Source organism: Rana temporaria, chromosome 2 (genome assembly GCF_905171775.1).
Source record: "Rana temporaria chromosome 2, aRanTem1.1, whole genome shotgun sequence".
Lineage (NCBI taxonomy): Eukaryota > Metazoa > Chordata > Amphibia > Anura > Ranidae > Rana > Rana temporaria.
The window spans coordinates 80,817,576-80,835,857 of NC_053490.1; the positions used below are offsets into that span (position 1 = coordinate 80,817,576).

Sequence of the window (18,282 nt, forward strand, 5' to 3'; positions counted from 1 at the left end):
CTTTTTTGGGACCAGTGACATTATTACAGTAATCGGTGCTATAAAAATGCACCGATTACCGTATAAATGACACTGGCTTCGGTGCCGGGTGTGCACAACCACTCTATCTATTGCACGAACCAACGTACAGCTACTGTGATTCGAGCCAACCTGCCGCAGCATAATGACGACAGCTGGTCGGCAAGTGGCTGTAAACCCTCACATATACCCAGTGAAGTGAAACAGCCTTAGATGATATACAGAAATAAAACACATCCCCCTACATAAGTTTTACTTGTATATCTGCTGTCTTCCCTTTTCTACACCCCTTCCAAAGAGCACATCATGTCAAAAATCTGTCTTCATCTATCAGAAGCACTTGTGGGAGATGATTGAACGAAAGGTACCACCCTTCACACAGCAAAAGTGTTCTGAATAGACAAGCTTTGGAGAGTAAACACTACAAATATATGTGCTTTGCTCAGATTCCACGACTGGGGTTTACAACCACTTAAAGTTTGTAATATTCTATATATCTGGAGGTGCTGCATTATTTTCTTAGTTGGTTTGTTTGGTACTGTATTACCTGTTGCAAGCTGTCCATTTCTTTTCTTTAGCGCTAACCACCTTTTATGTTTTAATTTTTAGTCTTTTTAGGGGACTGGGAAATGTTTTACAATTCATAAACTAAACAATCCTGCTTTATAAATCTCTTAGATGTGATTGGGTTTTAAAAGTGAGCAAGGCTTCCCCTTGTTTATCAAAGGTCAGTGAACTTTAATTTTCTTAAGTGAATAGTCTTTGCTGTTTTAGTAAACTGCCATTGAGACCTCAAAAATGTCTGTCTGCAACTTCTAAAAAAAGTGATAGACTTAGGAAATCTTCTAGGAGGGTTTTCACACTAGCTAACAAAGGTTTAATTTCAAATTGTATTTTCCCATAAATGTATGCACTGTTGATCTAGTGGAACATTTATAAATTTCATTCTAAAGTCATATCCTAACACATTAGATTTGTCTGCAATTCAAATGAAAATGTGTGGTCTGTTCAAATGTTCCTCTTGCTACAAAGTCAAGCATATTATCAGACAAGTTGGGATGAATTTATTGATGTTTAGCAGTGCGGTCACCGGAAAACACCATGCGCTATTAAATCACGTTGTTTGTTGACAGAGGTCAACAAATATATTTTGCTCAGCTATCAATCTGAATTCCAATCATTAAAATTAAAAGACAACCTGTAGAAAGCTGTTAGTCACCCATGTGTCAAAGTTTCCTGGTGATTTACGGCCTACAGTTTTTCTTTCAACAAACAGCCAAAAGTTACATTACATAACTTCATTCATACATTTTTATCAGGAAAGAAGCAAAGAAAAATAAAGTTGATAATTAAAGCGGAGGTCCGCCTAAAAACAAAATATTAAAAGCCAGCAGCTACAAATACTGCAGCTTCTGACTTTTAATAAATGGACACTTACCTGTCCAGGGTGCCCGCAATGTTGGCAGCCAAAGCCGAGTAATCGCTCGGCTCTCAGCTGCCTCCGTCCCCATCCTCGGTAAGAGAATCAGGAAGTGAAGCGTTGCGGCTTTACTTCCCAGTTCCCTACTGCGCATGTGCGAGTCGCGCTGCGCATACTCACTGGTCCCCGCTGTCTTCTGGGACCAGTGTGTTTCCCAGAAGACAGCGGGGGGGGGGGGGAATGGGCATGACCGCGGGAGTCTATGCCCGAAAGTGGGTGCAAATACCTGTATTATACAGGTATCTGCTCCCCTGAAAGGTGCCAAATGTGACACTGGAGGGGGGGGTGGAGTTCCAAAAAGCTAAGGTTCATTGTGTGGACCTCCGCTTTAATTACAATAATCATAAATCAGGAGTGCCATAAATTATACTGGATGAAATAAGGGAACTTGAGTAAGGTGAGGCTTTGCCAAACCAGCATACTGACATCAGCTTCACTCCCCATAACTGAAGTATATAAACAACCTTAATAGGGTGTGCACCAATAGCATCAATTTGACATAAGATTGAAATGTGTCCGAGATCAATCAAAACTCACTGATCTTAAAATTTTACCAGCAGGTGTCTTCCTTCTGATGTTCTTCAAGGGGGCTTTGCATCAATGAAATACACTTTCCAGTCTAGATGTCTGCTAAAGAATACCTCACCCACATAAAAATTTAACATTTTGAAGGGGAAGAAAACGATTAACTATCCCATGATACTCCTGAAAAAATGTATCAAAATGAAGAAGTCACGTGGTAGTTACGACACACGTTGTGCGGAGTCAAGTGACGTGGATTACTGGAATTGACATACAAAGGAATATGCATTGTCTTTTTTTAATCTAAGTGGATGCTTGTGCAATAAATGTAATCAATTTTAAATAATACGCAATGGAAGGATATTTATTTTAACCAAGGGATTGTGACGGAGAGAGGAGTTGTACCTATATAGTCCATAATAACACTGCAGCTAAATAGCATGAGACAAGGGGAGGAGTGAAGGAGATACCGATCAGCTGTTTATCTTTGGAGTATACCCCAGCTGGGGAAGGCGTTGTTAGACTTAATACAGGTATTTAATAGAGGTGTGCGCAGTGGTGACTGGTGAAGGGGATCGTTGCACACTTATGCACCTATTAATCTGACACATGATAAAAAGTTGGCGGAATGGGCACAATTTAAGGGCACTCTGAATGAAAATTGAAGAATTGTTTTATTATATATGAACTATTTGAATGATCACTGTATGAGGCCTTTCTATGAATTCATTGTGATATACATAAATTATATAGACAAGTGCAACCAATACACAATACTGCAAAACTATATAACAAAATACACCGAAATTTCTATAAGTACAAACACAAAATAATATACAAAAACCCTACTGGAAGCCAAAGAAGAAACTGTGATGAGTTGTCAAATAACAAAAATAAAACACTAACCTTATATCTCTCATTTGCTCCCTTTTGGTTTGTTAAATATATAATTGAAAGCATTTTGATTTATCTCTATTATAAGTGCACAAAAATGACCTATTGATCATGTCAGCATTTCAAAGTTGCCATGTGTACACTTCCTGTGTTATCTAATTTGCTCTCTTATTTCTCATCTTGGTGATATGAGAGTGTGGGGATTTCAGTAGTTTAGTAAAAGACAACTGTGCAGGGCTGACACCACTCAGTTCAAAACTTCTGTGTGTTTTCAACATCACAACGAAAAATTAGGAGCGGATTGCATTTCTGGCAGATGAACAACTATTTATATGTATTGGCAGCATGTTTAAAGGGTTAAAACATGGGGAACTGTGCGTGCATTGTAGAACTGTACTGCAGAAAAATCCTGCATGTGTTTTTTTTTTGTTAAGAGATTTAATTTAGGAAATATTTACTAGTATTACACATTTTTAACCTACTTTTAACCAGTTCCCCTCCAGCCTATTGTAAATTGAAGGCAGGGTGGGACTTTCCTCGTTCCAGGTGGACGTCATAACGTCCTCCCGGAAAGTGGCCACGCTGCGGCACAATCTGTCACCAGCTCTGTCCACTGAACACAGCCGATTACTGATCACTGTACCAGCCTGCTGCCAGTACCATGTGATTGCTGTGACCAAGCAGATTGCATGACAATTGTACACAATGAATGGCATGAAAGAAATCCATTCATTGTGTACAATTTTGCTGCTAGCTGTGATTGGTCACAGTGATCACATTGTACAGACAGGGACAATAACAACAATACATACTGAATGAATCAGTTTCAGTAATTAAACATTGTTGTTTATACCAGTGAAATTCACTGGTATGAGCAAATCACAATGTTTAAAAAAGAAAAAGAAATCCTGATCACTTCCCCAGAGTAACATGGCTTTGCCCTGGTCACAGGAGTAAAAACATTTTTTTTTTTAAACGTAATACAAATAAAAAATAAAATGTTTTATTTTACATACTGTCACCAGTTAGTGTCCCTAACAAACTCTGCAACAGTTATATGACATTGTAATTCTTTTTTTCCCCCATCAATCAGTTTTTATTGAGTTTATCATATTTTTTTTTCCATCAATCAGTTTTTATTGAGTTTATCATATCATTGTACTGCATTGATGACAGTATGTAAAGAAAAAAAATATGAAGAAAGATTATTTGCAAAATTGTATAACAGAAACTAAAAAAAAAACATGTTTTTTATGTGGTAAATAAATACCACCAAAAAAATACATTATAAAAATTTTATATGGGTACGGTGTTGCATGACTGAGAAATTGTCAAAGTGTGACAGTGCTGAAAGCTGAACATTGGCCCGGGCAGGAAGGGGGTGAAAGTGCTTGGTATTGAAGTGGTTAACAACACAAGCACACTATGCATTTTGTGAACTACGCAATAAAAAAACTATAGGGAGAATCATAAGCTTTACCAAGCAATTATGTCAGCAAATCTCTGGTACAAATCAATCAAGAACCGAACAGAAACACTGCACCTGCAGAAAAAAAATGCTTCACGCTTCAAATTAAAGTGATGCTCAACTCTGGTTTACAAAAAAACAAATCTATTCTATTCAAAGATCTTCTATTACTCTCAGCCTCCTCTAAAACCTAAAAATCCAAATTCATTTTTTTTCTGCAGTGATCTGACTTCCTGTTAGAGGGTGGTTATGCTCATTCCCCATGGTCCTTGTTAGTAGGAACAAAGCCACTCTTTCTTTCTCACTCCCGAGATGGACTAGGGACTATGGGATTTGTACTGTGCAGAGAGCAGTGATGGCCCCTAAAGTGCATCGCTTGTTTAACACTTCAAGTAGTAGAGGTGTATTATTTTGGAAAAATAAGGATATTGTTTATTATCACTTTAATACATCAAAAGGTCATCCTACTTGATAACAAAATGAAGAACCACATTTAAGCTCTATAGACACGTGAGCCATCTATTGCATGTGCTCTGTGAGCATGGGGAAGGGACCTGTTCTGTAGCTGATGCTAGTAGAGTTGCTCTTTAGAGCAACAAATAAGACAAACAAGAATTGCTGCCCCTAGTCAACTTGGTGGTCAAATCCCCTTGCATGTATTGAGACAGTTTAATAAAAAAAATTATACACAGAATGCAAGGGAAAGCAATGTGTATTAGGAATGTGCATGAAAAAAAGAGCTTTCTTTTGATGGTATTAGATCACCACTGGGTTTTTCATTAATGAAAAAAAATGTTTTAAAAAACACCACAATATTTTTAAATTTTTGCTTCGAAACATATCCAATAATCTTTTTTTAAAAATATGAATTTTTCATAAATTGTGTCCAAAATGTATCTTGCTACATGTCTTTGATAAAAATAAAAATAAATCCCAATAAGTGTATATTGATGGGTTTACATGAATGTTATAGCACCTACAAACTATTGTATGATTAATGTAATTTTTAGTTTTATACTATTAATGGCAGTAATGAACGACTTATAATAAGCCTGCGATAGTGTGGCGGACAATCTGACACGGGGGGGACTGACTGACTGACTGCCACTGACATCATTAGTGACATTAATACAGTGATCAGTGATAATACTATACACCGTCACTGTACTAATGACACTGGCTGGGAAGGGGTCAACATCTAGTGTGATCAAGGGGTTAAATGTGTGCCTATGTGTAATGTGTGCTGTTTTTACTAATAAACCCTTTGTTTCTCATCCCTGCTTCACAAGGATGAGAAACAGAGGGCCAGATCCACAAATATCCTGCGTAACTTAAATCTTCCGATTTAAGTTACACCGCCGCAAATTTTCTACCTAAGTGCCCGATCCACAAAGCACTTACCTTGAAATTTGCGGCGGTGTAACTTAAATGTGTCCGGCGCAAGGTGTGCCGAATCTGATGGGGTCCCATTTAAATTAGTCGCGCTCCCGCGCCGGACGTACTGCGTATGCTCCGTCGGGTAACTTACCCGACGTGCATTGTGCTAACAGACGTCACTCCGACATCATTTGCTTAGACGTTAACGTAAATGGCGTCCAGCGCCATTCACGGACGTCTTACGCAAACGACGTAGAGTTTAAAATTTAAAATTTCGACGCGGGAACGACGGCCATACTTAATAGAGCTTAGTCAAATAGGACTTAGCCCTATTTTCACACGGCCTAACTCGACGTAAACGACGTAGATTTAGCGTGACGGGCCCGTCGGAACGTTCGTGGATCGCCGTAAGTGTTCATTTGCATATTCTAGGCGGGCCGCAATGGCCTCGCCACCTAGCGGCCGGCCTAGAATTGCATCCTTAAGATCCGACAGTGTAATTCAATTACACATGTCGGATCTTCTGCCTATCTATGGTAAACTGATTCTGTGGATCAGTTCCATAGATAGAAACAGGGATACGACGGCGTATCCCTTTTGTGGATAACCCCCAGAGATCTTTCTCGCTGTAGAGATCTGTGTGTTGATTGTCAACACAGAGTTCTGGGCTGTGATTGTACACAGCCGATCAGCATAACCCGGATGTGAATACTGGCCCCCACCACCTTCCAGTTGCAGGGCGGGATCAATTGGAGAATCACTTGTGCAAAGTGAATACAAAGGTAAAGTTCAGGGTACTTTTCCATTTGGAGCCTGTTTAAAATGCCCAGTTATAAAGAAAATAGCACATCTGATCTCACTAAATGGTGAACGCTTTCATGTAAAATACTTTGCGAACTGAAAAAAACAAAGGGTGTAGTCTACATAATGCAATGCCAATGTGGCTATCTTTACATAGGTAAAACGTGTTAGTAATTGGGGCATAGTGTAGGTAAACATACATATATACGTATCCATATTCCATCTAGAGTATGGGATTGGAATAAGATCCTACTCCAGCGCGAAATGCGCAGGATTAAGTATCTTAATGCCACAACCCCTCCAGGCCTGAATGAAGCCAAAAACTTTAGACTCTTTCTCGAGGGCTTCAATTCAGGCAAAACAGATTAAATGTATCTTAAAGCGGAGTTCCACCCTAAAAATTATTTTTCTATTAACCGTTTTTTTTTGTTTGTTTTTTACTCACTTCTATCTGGCTGTTACTAGGCAAATTTCGTAATCTGCCTAGTTCCTGGTTCTAAGTGGTTCAACTTCCTGTCCTAAGACCCCATTGCCTCCTGGGGAGTCTCTGGGCATTACTGTGCCTAAAAATCACCCAGCATGCACTTCTCCCTGAAAACCAGGAAGAAAAAAGAAACTGGGCTTCACATGCCCACACATATGATGGATACAGCCACAACATGAGCTGGAGGATATAAGGCAAGTGTTTGCAATGATTTCTGGAATGATTGGGGAGCTATTAATATTTTTAAGGGACTATTTACTGCAATTAATTTTAGCTTGCAAAACAAAACAAAAAAAAATGATGCCCGGAACCCCTCTTTAAGTAAGTTATAAATTTGAGATGAGACAACTTGAGAAAGAGTTCCCTCTTTTCAGATAAAATGAATGAATCGGAAATAATTAGCCGATAGGTGAAATAATATAGTAAAATAAGAACACTTGGACAGAGACCTAACTTCTGTATGCACACCCACACTGTAGATCTGCACCTTGGACATATATAGTGGAGAAATAGACAAAGCAACTCTGGGTTTTGCATTATTTGCATACAGATGGATTTGTTATTTTTGTTATAAATGTTTTGTTGTACTGGTGGAAGTACTCTTCTCAGCTCAGGGACCTCATAGATCTATGTGCGTTTGTGACTATACCCAGCACAGGAAGGCCCTACAATCTTGTTATGGGCCTTTCATTTTCTTTAGTACATTCTGGGAGCAATAGGAGTCTTTCCTTGCTCTCAGACACTAGAGACATCCTGTGTCGATGGCGTCTGGCCATAATATGGCCGCCAACTGGTCTTCAGATGTTGTCATCGCGGAAACTGGTTATGATGTGGCAACGCATGACGTCATTACGATGCGCAATGCGCGATATAGTGGGACGCCGGAGATAGCACCCGGCACAATTGCTCTCTCCACATCTGTCTATGCGGACAGGAATTTCTGTTGGAGCCGTTTTGCTCACATGGGCGATAGGTGGCTTGGGAAGCAGTGAGAAAATTTGGATCCCCACAAATGCTTGACAGACCAAATTCGTGTTACACACAAACGGCTTAGTTGTATGTAATTTTGCTGACTTGTATCTGGCATGCATTGGATATTTTAAGTGGTACAGTAGGTGAAACTCTGTGTTGTGTGTTTATTTTATTGTCACTTTTTCTCCAGGTGAATGGGTAGGGGTACGATGTACCCCCCATACTCATTCACCTAGGGTGGGGGGCTGGTATCTGGGGGGTCCCCTTATTAAAGGGGGCTCCCAGATTCAGATAAGCCCCCCACCCGCAGACCCTGACAACCAACGGCCAGGGTTGACAGGAAGAGGCCCTGTCGTTATCAACATGGGGACAGGGTACTTTGGGGTGGGGGGGCCGCAGGGCGCCCCCTGCCTCAGAGCACCCACCCCCCCATGTTGAGGGCATGCGGCCTGGTACGGCTCAGGAGGGGGGGGCACTCGCTTGTCCCCACTCTTTTCCTGAACAGCCGGGCGGCGTGCTTGGATACGGGTTTGGCATGGATTGTGGGCGCACCCCCACACCATTTTTTCGGCGTAGGGGTTCTCCTTACTATCCATACCAGGCCTAAGGGCCTGGTATGCCCCTGGGGGGGAACCCATGCCCTTTTTTTATTTAAAATTTGGAGTGGAGTTCCCCTCATGATTCATACCAAACACCACGGCTAGAATTGGCGGGAATCCAAGTCGGATCCCCGTCGCTTCTATAACACGCTCGCTGTAATGCGATTTTCCCATTGCAGCCAGTGCGAGATGTCGGCACCATGTCGCCGAGAATCAGCGCGATGCCGTCGTGCTGGAAACACATTCTCGGCGACAGGTACTGTAATTGATCCTTCAAATCTATCATGTAGTATACAATATGGATGTCTTTTGATCATATATTAAATTATTTCCTTTGGTTCTCCTCTTTTCCCATAGTTTAATACCGTTGGTGCCATAATTGTTGGACGTAGTCCAGCAGTCCTAGTATAGCATGAATATTGAGTCACATTGGAGATGGAGTTTTTCCCTATGCTGGTAGAGTGCTTTAACCAAAGATAAGATATGATGTAAGTGTTTATATAATGCATTTAGATGAACTGTATATATGAGTATATGAAACATGAATGTTCAAAATGTTAACGCAAAATCACTCTATATTACAGAAGTAGTAAAAAATCCCTGTAGAAAAAAATTACCTACGCTTATATTTCAAAACACGTTGGATACCACAACCTACTGGGAACCATCCACAAGTTCATAATTGGATGGTGGAACAGAACAGCAAGTAACTGGGGAAGATCACTTCTATACCTCTTGATGGTTTTATATGATGAACACTACTTTGTTTAATATGATAGAAAATATCTTGGAATTTTGCAAAATAGTTTATTGTTTTTATTAACTAAATAATTTTTTTCTGATTTTAAAATGACAAAATAAAGATCCTTTTTTATTTTATTTAACCACTTAAGACCCGGACCAAAATGCAGCTAATTTTTTTTTTTGCATTATAAACAAAAATAGAGCGACAATTTTGAAAAAAATACAATATTTTTTACTTGTTGCTAGAATAAATATCCCCCAAAAATATATAAAAAAAAAATGTTTTCCTCAGTTTAGGCCGATACGTATTCTTCTACCTATTTTTGGTAAAAAAATTGCAATAAGCGTTTGATTGGTTTGCGCAAAATTTATAGCGTTTACAAAATAGGGGATAGTTTTATTGCATTTTTATTAATTTTTTTTTTTACTACCAATGGCGGCGATCAGCGATATTTTTCGTGACTGCGACATTATGGGGGACACTTTGGACAATTTTGACACATTTTTGGGACCATTGTCATTTTCACAGCAAAAAATGCATGGTTTACTGTGAAAATGACAATTGCAGTTTGGGAGTTAACCACTAGGGGGCGCTGATGGGGTTATGTGTGACCTCATGTGTGTTTACAACTGTAGGGGGGTGTGGCTGTAGGTGTGACGTCATTGATTGTATATCCCTATAAAAGGGATCACACGATCAATGCCGCCGCCACAGTGAAGAACGGGGAAGCTGTGTTTACACACTGCTTTCCCGTTCTTCAGCTCCGAGGAACGATCGCGGGACGCCAGCGGTGATTGGGTCCGTGAGTCCCGTTGCCGAGGTCACGGAGCTTCGGACCGGGTCGCGGATGCACGCCGCGGGCGCGCACCCGCGACCCACGGCTGGGCATTATACAACCACGTACAGGTACGTGATTGTGCCCAGCCGTGCCATTCTGCCGACGTATATCGGCGTTAGGCGGTCCTTAAGTGGTTAACTGTTGGAATTGCCCTAAAAAAATAAAAAACACAAAAAATTTGGTAATACACATTTGTGACAGCCCTGAATTATTGGTCAGGACTTGCTGACAGGCTTTTGCTGTGTACAATCACAGTGGGCACCGGTGTGTGCCTGTGCGGGCCGCCTGTTCACAGTACATTGCTGTCGGGCGGTCAGTCTGCAAGTGGTTAAATACACTCTAAATACATATGCCAGAACTACCGTGTACTCCTTCCTGATATGAGTATTTTTGACTTTGGATTCTAATTGACGTGTTGTCAGCCCTTTCTACTTGATGTATGATGGATTAGAATACAGATTACCTTACCTCCTTTGTACACAGGCTGAGAGCACAGGAAGTTATAAGGTCACTACATTTCTGACAACATTCACAGTTTTTTTTTGCACTCATACAGATCAAATATATATCAAAACACTTTCAATGGTATATTCAGCAGACCAAAAGGAAACAAATAAGAGAAGTTTATTGGTATAGTTTACATACAGCCAAAATTGAGTTTTGAGTATCATATAAAATATGGGAGTGTAATAACATCTGTCAGGTTTGTACAGCAGTCTATGTTGGGAGATACACCATCACTATATTCCCTGTACAGCTGTCCCTAGTACATGAGAGAAGGGGAAATTTCCCAATGCGCACATCTGTTCTGGTGACACATGCCAACATGTGGGATTTCCCCACTCCTTATGACTCCATATTGTGCATTTGGGATAAAGAGAAATCTCTCTGGCATTTGACCAATATTAAAAACTTCACACTCCTTTTAAAACTAAAAAAAAAACAGTATTAGTTTTATTTTAATTTGCAGCAGCTGGGACAAATATTACGTACTCCAGTTCCAGACATTCCCAAATACTGTGCCTGCTCCCTCGCAAATAATCTATCTATCTAAATCTATTACAACTAAAGAGGAGGGATGGCCATACACCGTAACTGGAATTCAAAGCCTTGCCTTTATGCAAAGTAACCTAGTTTTTAACTGCTTTAGCCGCCCAGAAGTAGATCATAATCAGTTATCCCATGAAGGGAACACACCCTTAATGCTTGTGATTACGGGTTCACTAGAGGAGGAGTTAACAAAAAATGTAAAAAGCATTTAATAAATATTCAAGACAAGGTAACCTTAAGGAAAAGTAAATACTTTACTATGCAGTACTAAAGCAGGAGGGATTGCAATATATCTAGAAAATTAAGGTATGGGATTTGCTTTTATTTTTTTATCATACTTACCTAGCCGGATGCAGCACCAGATCTAACACTGAGAATAGAGCAATCAAACACTGCAGATTGCTTGGTTCTCAGAGCTCTGTGAGCAGAGAGCTGTTGACTATCAGTCACTGGCTGTCTACACTGCGCCCCTGCATTCACTGGAGTGCTGGGCTGTGGAGGGGGTGGGAGTTTCTGGCTCAGGCTCTCAGCGGTTCGCTGAGCTGTGTTCCAGTCCAGGCATGCGAGTGGATCCGGACTCTATGGTAGCAATCCTTTCTGAGCCTTGAGCGGCTTTGCTTCCACCCGCTGTCTGCTGAAAATGGGTCACAGAACGAACAAAACTCTTGTGATCCACAGGAGAAGTACACCCAATGAATGAATTGAATTGCTGCTGTATAGAAAGCTACTATGGGAAAAGAAGAATATTGGAAGTAACCAAATTTATTTACCTCTTTCAACATTTGGTATCCCTAAATCTACTGTTGGGATAGTGGAGTCTGTATGATCACTGTAATACTCGAGATGTACTGCTTCCTTCTCCCATGTCTGCTTGACAACAGGAACTGCAAATAAACACAGATATATCATCCCCCATAATCCCCCATAATAGAGACATGATACAACAATAATGAAACAAAGTCCTCTATGCACTACTTTATGTGTTAGGTCACATTGTAGAAGGACTGCGCCTATTTTTAGTGGTGGCTAAAAACTGAGGTCACACTAGTCACTTGCTATCTAAATCTGTACTGGTTAGTATACACCATCTTATTACATCAGCAGGTCCTTATTGAATGGTAATTTTAGTAGGAGGACAAGCAAGGGTTTGTACAAATATTACAACCAGCTGCTCACGAAGACAAGCAAAAATGATAGTGTGATTTAAACTTGATATGTAACATGTTATTGCTTAGCTTAAAAAATATAATTTATATTTTAAAGTGTATTTATAGCCAATTAATAGGTTCATATGGAAGTAGAGAAGAAATAAATCCATCAGGTTTTTAATTGGTGTCTCTTTTCCCACTGGGGAGAATAACTGACCATTGTCACCATGACAGAAAGAGATTAGAATTCCAAAATTTCACATTTGCCACCAGAACAAGATAAAAAAGTAAATATTCCAATGGGGACACGTATTATAGTGGCAAATGTCTGGAAGGGAAATCCTCTCAATCTAAAGTGTTTTTTCCCTAATGTTCCTATGCGTTCCTAAGGCCAGGAAAGGAAATCTCCCCAATGGAAAACAGACAGAAAAAAATTACTTTAAATTAAGTGGTTTTTTAATTTAATTTTAAACTTTTGTAAGTATATATACTTTAAATCTGATATTTATTTGTTTTCTAAAATCTTTATTTTTACTATTTTTACTAACAAATACCGAGCATATGTCTAGTTATCGGTATTGACTGTGGGCTCCCTTCTGTTTATCTCTTTTCCTTTACTAGTTTATAATGATTTGTTGTGCACTGTAGATCTGTGTGTGGGTGTCCATCCTGGCAACGGAGCAGGGCTTAGCTTTTTCAAATCAAAGCAGCTCTCCTAATGACTAATAAGTATAAAGGTACCCATGTAGATGGCTAAAAAAGTCCACAACTAGATAAAGTATATAATATCATACCACAAAAAGGTTAACTACCATCTATACTTACCTTTTTTATTTAAACTCCAATAAAAGGTTTAAAGAGTTCCCCTTGTGGACATCTTTAGGAACTTCTAATTGTATCCTTCACCCCATGTGGGCTTTAAAGTCTGAATTTTCTTCAGTCTATGTGTGGATTTGTTATATACGGATTTATAGGAAGATAGGTGATCATACATATTTTCCAGGTGAAGTTTTACTTGCCTGTAGTAGTCATTTCACACAGATTCCCATATGTTTTTTTTATTTCAACTTTAGTGCCCTATTTGGGAGCACAAAAGTCAAGCGGTCCTTGTGTCACCCCCATTTCGACTTCAGATTAGATACAGTACAGACCAAAAGTTTGGACACACCTTCTCATTCAATGAGTTTTCTTTATTTTCATGACTATAAAAATTGTAGATTCACACTGAAGGCATCAAAACTATGAATTAACACATGTGGAATTATACATAACAAAAAAGTGTGAAACAACTGAAAATATATTTCATATTCTAGGTTCTTCAAAGTAGCCACCTTTTGCTTCGATAACTGCTTTGCACACTCTTGGCATTCTCTTGATGAGCTTCAAGAGGTAGTCACCTGGCGCAGCACCCCATCACTCTCCTTCTTGGTCAAATAGCTCTTACACAGCCTGAAGGTGTGTTTGGGGTCATTGTTCTGTTGAAAAATAAATGATGGTCCAACTAAACGCAAACCGGATAGAATAGCATGCCGCTACAAGATGCTGTGGTAGCCATGCTGGTTCAGTATGCATTCAATTTTGAATAAATCCCCAACAGTGTCACCAGCAAAGCACCCCCACACCATCACACCTTCTCCTCCATGCTTCACGGTGGGAACCAGGCATGTAGAGTCCATCCGTTCACCTTTTCTGCATCGCACAAAGACACGGGGGTTGGAACCAAAGATCTCAAGTTTGGACTCATCAGACCAAAGCACAGATTTCCACTGGTCTAATGTCCATTCCTTGTGTTCTTTAGCCCAAACAAGTCTCTTCTGCTTGTTGCCTTTCTTTAGCAGTGGTTTCCTCTTAAGGCCCCGTACAGACGACCGAACATGTCTGCTGAAACTGGTCCGCGGACCAGTTTCAGCAGACATGTTCGGTCGTGTGTAGGCCCGAGCGGGCAGAATTCCAGCAAACATTTGCCCGCCGGGCCTTTTCCCAGCGGGCAAAATATTTCTGGACTTGTTTTAAAACAGCCCGCTGAAATCCTGCCCGCTCGGACATGTTCGGTCGTCTGTACAGACCTACCGTACATGTCCGAGCGCCCGCCATCCCTCGCATGCGTCGAATGACTTTGACGCATGCGTGGAAGCATTTAACTGGCAGGGCCGCCCACGTCGCCACGTAATCGTCGCGGCGACGGCACGGACACGCCCCGCGTATTGTTTAGGCGCGGATTTCTGTATGATGGTGAGTAGAGCCACCATACAGAAATCCCCGGGCATACATGTACGGTGAAAACGGTCCGGCGGACCGGTTTCATCGTACATGTATGCTCTTCTGTACGCAGCCTAACAGTTCTAGAGATGTGTCTGCTGCAAAAGGTGGCTACTTTGAAGAACCTAGAATATGAAATATATTTTCAGTTGTTTCACACTTTTTTGTTATGTATAATTCCACATGTGTTAATTCATAGTTTTGATGCCTTCAGTGTGAATCTACAATTTTCACAGTCATGAAAATAAAGAAAACTCTTTGAATGAGAAGGTGTGTCCAAACTTTTGGTCTGTACTGTAAGTATAGGCATCTTTCCTTTTTCGGGGTAGATAGAAGATGTATACTTTAAGGGGTTAGCTCGGTAGCGGGGGTGTTTGACCTCCTGAGTGGGTTCACTACACACTGAATTATACAGAGATGCAGCCATGAGTGGATGAAAAACAAGGGTTATGGTTTATTCTTCCATATTGCTGGAAACAAGTGCAAGCATCCAAACAGCATAAACAAAACAAAACATAAAATAAACCCTTGTCACTTGGGCCGTCTACCTTCACAACACAGGAACCTACCTATGGAGTCTGGTACAGCCTACTGCTGGGCAGACACTGCTGGTCTTCCAGCAGAAAATAGTATTTTTGATTTTCTTATCACACAGCAACAATATCAACAACCACTTCACCTTCAGAAGTCTTCCTCAGCTCACTGCTCTCCTTAAACTCAACAAGCCTCAGGATGCAGCATTCAGTAGTAATCCTCTGGACAACTTATTGTCCAGAGGCCTTAATTTTTCCATTCTGAACAGCTGAAGCTATCCAACGTCCTTAAACCTTTCTGGCTACCTCTTTAGCCGACACCTGATAGTAATTGGTGAATTTTCTAAACAAGGCAGGAATGTATCTCCCGTCTGTGACAACACCCCCAGATTTACCTGACTTCCTGTCACAATACATACATAAATAATAGTGCGCTTCTGGTTACTATGCAAGAAATAAAATACTGAAAATGTATCAGTGTACAATCAGAGAATTGTTGGGCTGGGCTCTTAGCCCTCCCTTCTTAGTGCTCAGGTTTTTCAGTTAATTACCAGCACTCATCGTTCCACAGCAGCTCACCTTTTGATCATTTCCTGCTCGTCAGTCCAGCCTACAGCCAGTCCCTTCTGGCTATTTAAACTGCTCGGTTCATTCCTTCTGTGCCTTTGCCTTGGTCAAACATATCTGGAGACTCTCTTCTGTGTTCCTGTTGAAAAATTTCCTGGCTGATGTCCCTTCTGGTTTCTGATCCTGTCTGCTGCCTCCAACAATGCTGATCTCTGGCTTCCTGATTTAGTGGCTTGTTCTGACTACTCGCTTTGGCTACCGTATCCTATATGTTTTGACTATGTTTACTATTTGTACCATTATATTAAAAGGTGTGATTTTAACTGCATTTTCTCTCTCAGTCTGATTCATGATTCCTGAACTGAATAGTCCATGAAGTTCAATATGGAAATAAATGTGTTTTTTTTTTAATTCATGAAACAGTTTGTATAAAAAAAACGCATTTGACAAACTGCTGCGCAAATACCGTGTAACATAAAAAGTTGTAACGACCTCCATTTTATTTCCTAGGGTATCTGCTAAAACAATATATACAGTACAGACCAAAAGTTTGGACACACCTTCTCATTCAAAGAGTTTTCTTTATTTTCATGACTATGAAAATTGTAGATTCACACTGAAGGCATCAAAACTATGAATAAACACATGAGGAATTATACATAACAAAAAAGTGTGAAACAACTGAAAATATATTTCATATTCTAGGTTCTTCAAAGTAGCCACCTTTTGCAGCAGACACATCTCTAGAACTGTTAAGAGGAGACTGTGTGAATCAGGCCTTCATGGTAGTATATCTGCTAGGAAACCACTGCTAAAGAAAGGCAACAAGCAGAAGAGACTTGTTTGGGCTAAAGAACACAAGGAATTGACATTAGACCAGTGGAAATCTGTGCTTTGGCCTTCAGTATGAATCTACAATTTTCATAGTCATGAAAATAAAGAAAACTCTTTGAATGAGAAGGTGTGTCCAAACTTTTGGTCTGTACTGTATATGTGTGTATATATATATATATATATGTTTGTGGCTTCTGAGTAATTTTCTAGCAAAATAAATTATGATTTTAACATGTAGGAAAGAAGTGTCAGAATTTGCCTGGGTGGAAAGGGGCCAATTACCATAAGTATCATACAAATAATTATTATATATTGTTTTTAAGGTACTGTACTATATTTTCACATTGATACATTTGTAGTATTTAATCTGTTGCATAGTAACCAGAAGCACACTATTAATTATGTATGTATTTATGTATATTTCACATCACTTTTGGTATTCAGGTGATATATAGGTTCAGATTTTTGATAACTCGGTTTTGACTGGAATTACACTTTGCACTCCTTAAAAGTAAACGTTTAGCTAAACTGTTTCAGAATTGAATACATTAGGGAAAGGTTAGAACCTTACTGGGTTTTAACAGCCATCCACATCCATCTTTGCAATTCCCCTTGCTTCCTTTTATGGTGACTAAGCCAACTGGCATAGAAGTGAGGGGAAATGAAGAAAGAAAAAATTATTGGGGTAGGGTTGGGACCTCTGCCCCGTTTATTTTTTTGTCGTCTGTGACCCCTGGGGAAGCCTATGAGACACAAAGTTAAAATCTTCTTAATTGGTAAGCCAGACAGACAGAAAATGTTGGAGGGCCAGGTTAAAAACCCTCCAATTCTATTATAAAATGTTAAAAGGTTTCAATATATTTGTACTTTAACCAGTTAAGGACCAGCCGCTGCATTTTTACTGTGGCATGCTGACTCTCCTGGGTGAATCCCCGTCATTGTATGTTGGCTGCTTTAAAACCACTAGGGGGCACACGCTCACCAGCGGCACAACGCCAAAGCCGATGTGAGTGGCCGTGATGTCTGCCATTCACCCGCGATCGCTCCTAAAAGAGAGACAGAATGGGGATCTGTCAATGTCAATCAGTCAGGGTGGGATAGACAGATCTGCTGTTCCTAGTGCTTAGCAACAGCGATCTGTCTCCTCCTCTAGTCACTACACTGCCCCCACAGTTAGAAACACCTCCTTAGGGAACACTTAATTTCTTCATTGCCCCCTAGTGTTAACCCCTCCCCTGCCAGAGACTTTTATACAGTAATCAGTGGCTATTTTTAGCTCTAATCACTGTCTAAATATCACTGGTCCCAAAAAAGTGTCAAAAGTGTCCAATCTGTCCGCTGCAATGTCGCAGTCCCGCTAAAAATCGCTGATCACCCCATTACTAGTAAACAAATAAATCTATCCCCTATTTTGTAGACGCTATAACTTTTGTGAAAACCAATCAATATATGCTTATTGCGGTTTTAACAAAGATATGTAGAATACATATCGGCCTAAACTGATGAAGAAATTAGTTTTTTTACTTTTTTGGGGGGGATATTTATTATATCAAAAAGTAAAAATATATATATATTTTCAAAATTGTCAGTCTTTTTTTGTTTATAGCGTAAAGAACAAAACAAAAATGCAGAGGTGATCAAATACAATCAAAAGAAAGCTCTATTTGTGGGGTACAATGTTACACGACCACGC

The 18,282-nt window shown here is 40.0% G+C and overlaps 1 protein-coding gene across 2 annotated transcripts in view; it reads right to left on the minus strand.

Annotated features, from left to right (window-relative positions):
- Nucleotides 1–18,282, minus strand: part of B3GLCT (beta 3-glucosyltransferase) — a 604,827-nt gene that overhangs the window by 44,829 nt on the left and 541,716 nt on the right. For both annotated transcript variants that reach the window (XM_040340455.1, XM_040340454.1), the window contains one exon: nt 12,019–12,132. In XM_040340455.1, coding sequence (XP_040196389.1) covers nt 12,019–12,132 — 114 coding nt within the window. The remainder of the gene's footprint in view (nt 1–12,018; nt 12,133–18,282) is intronic.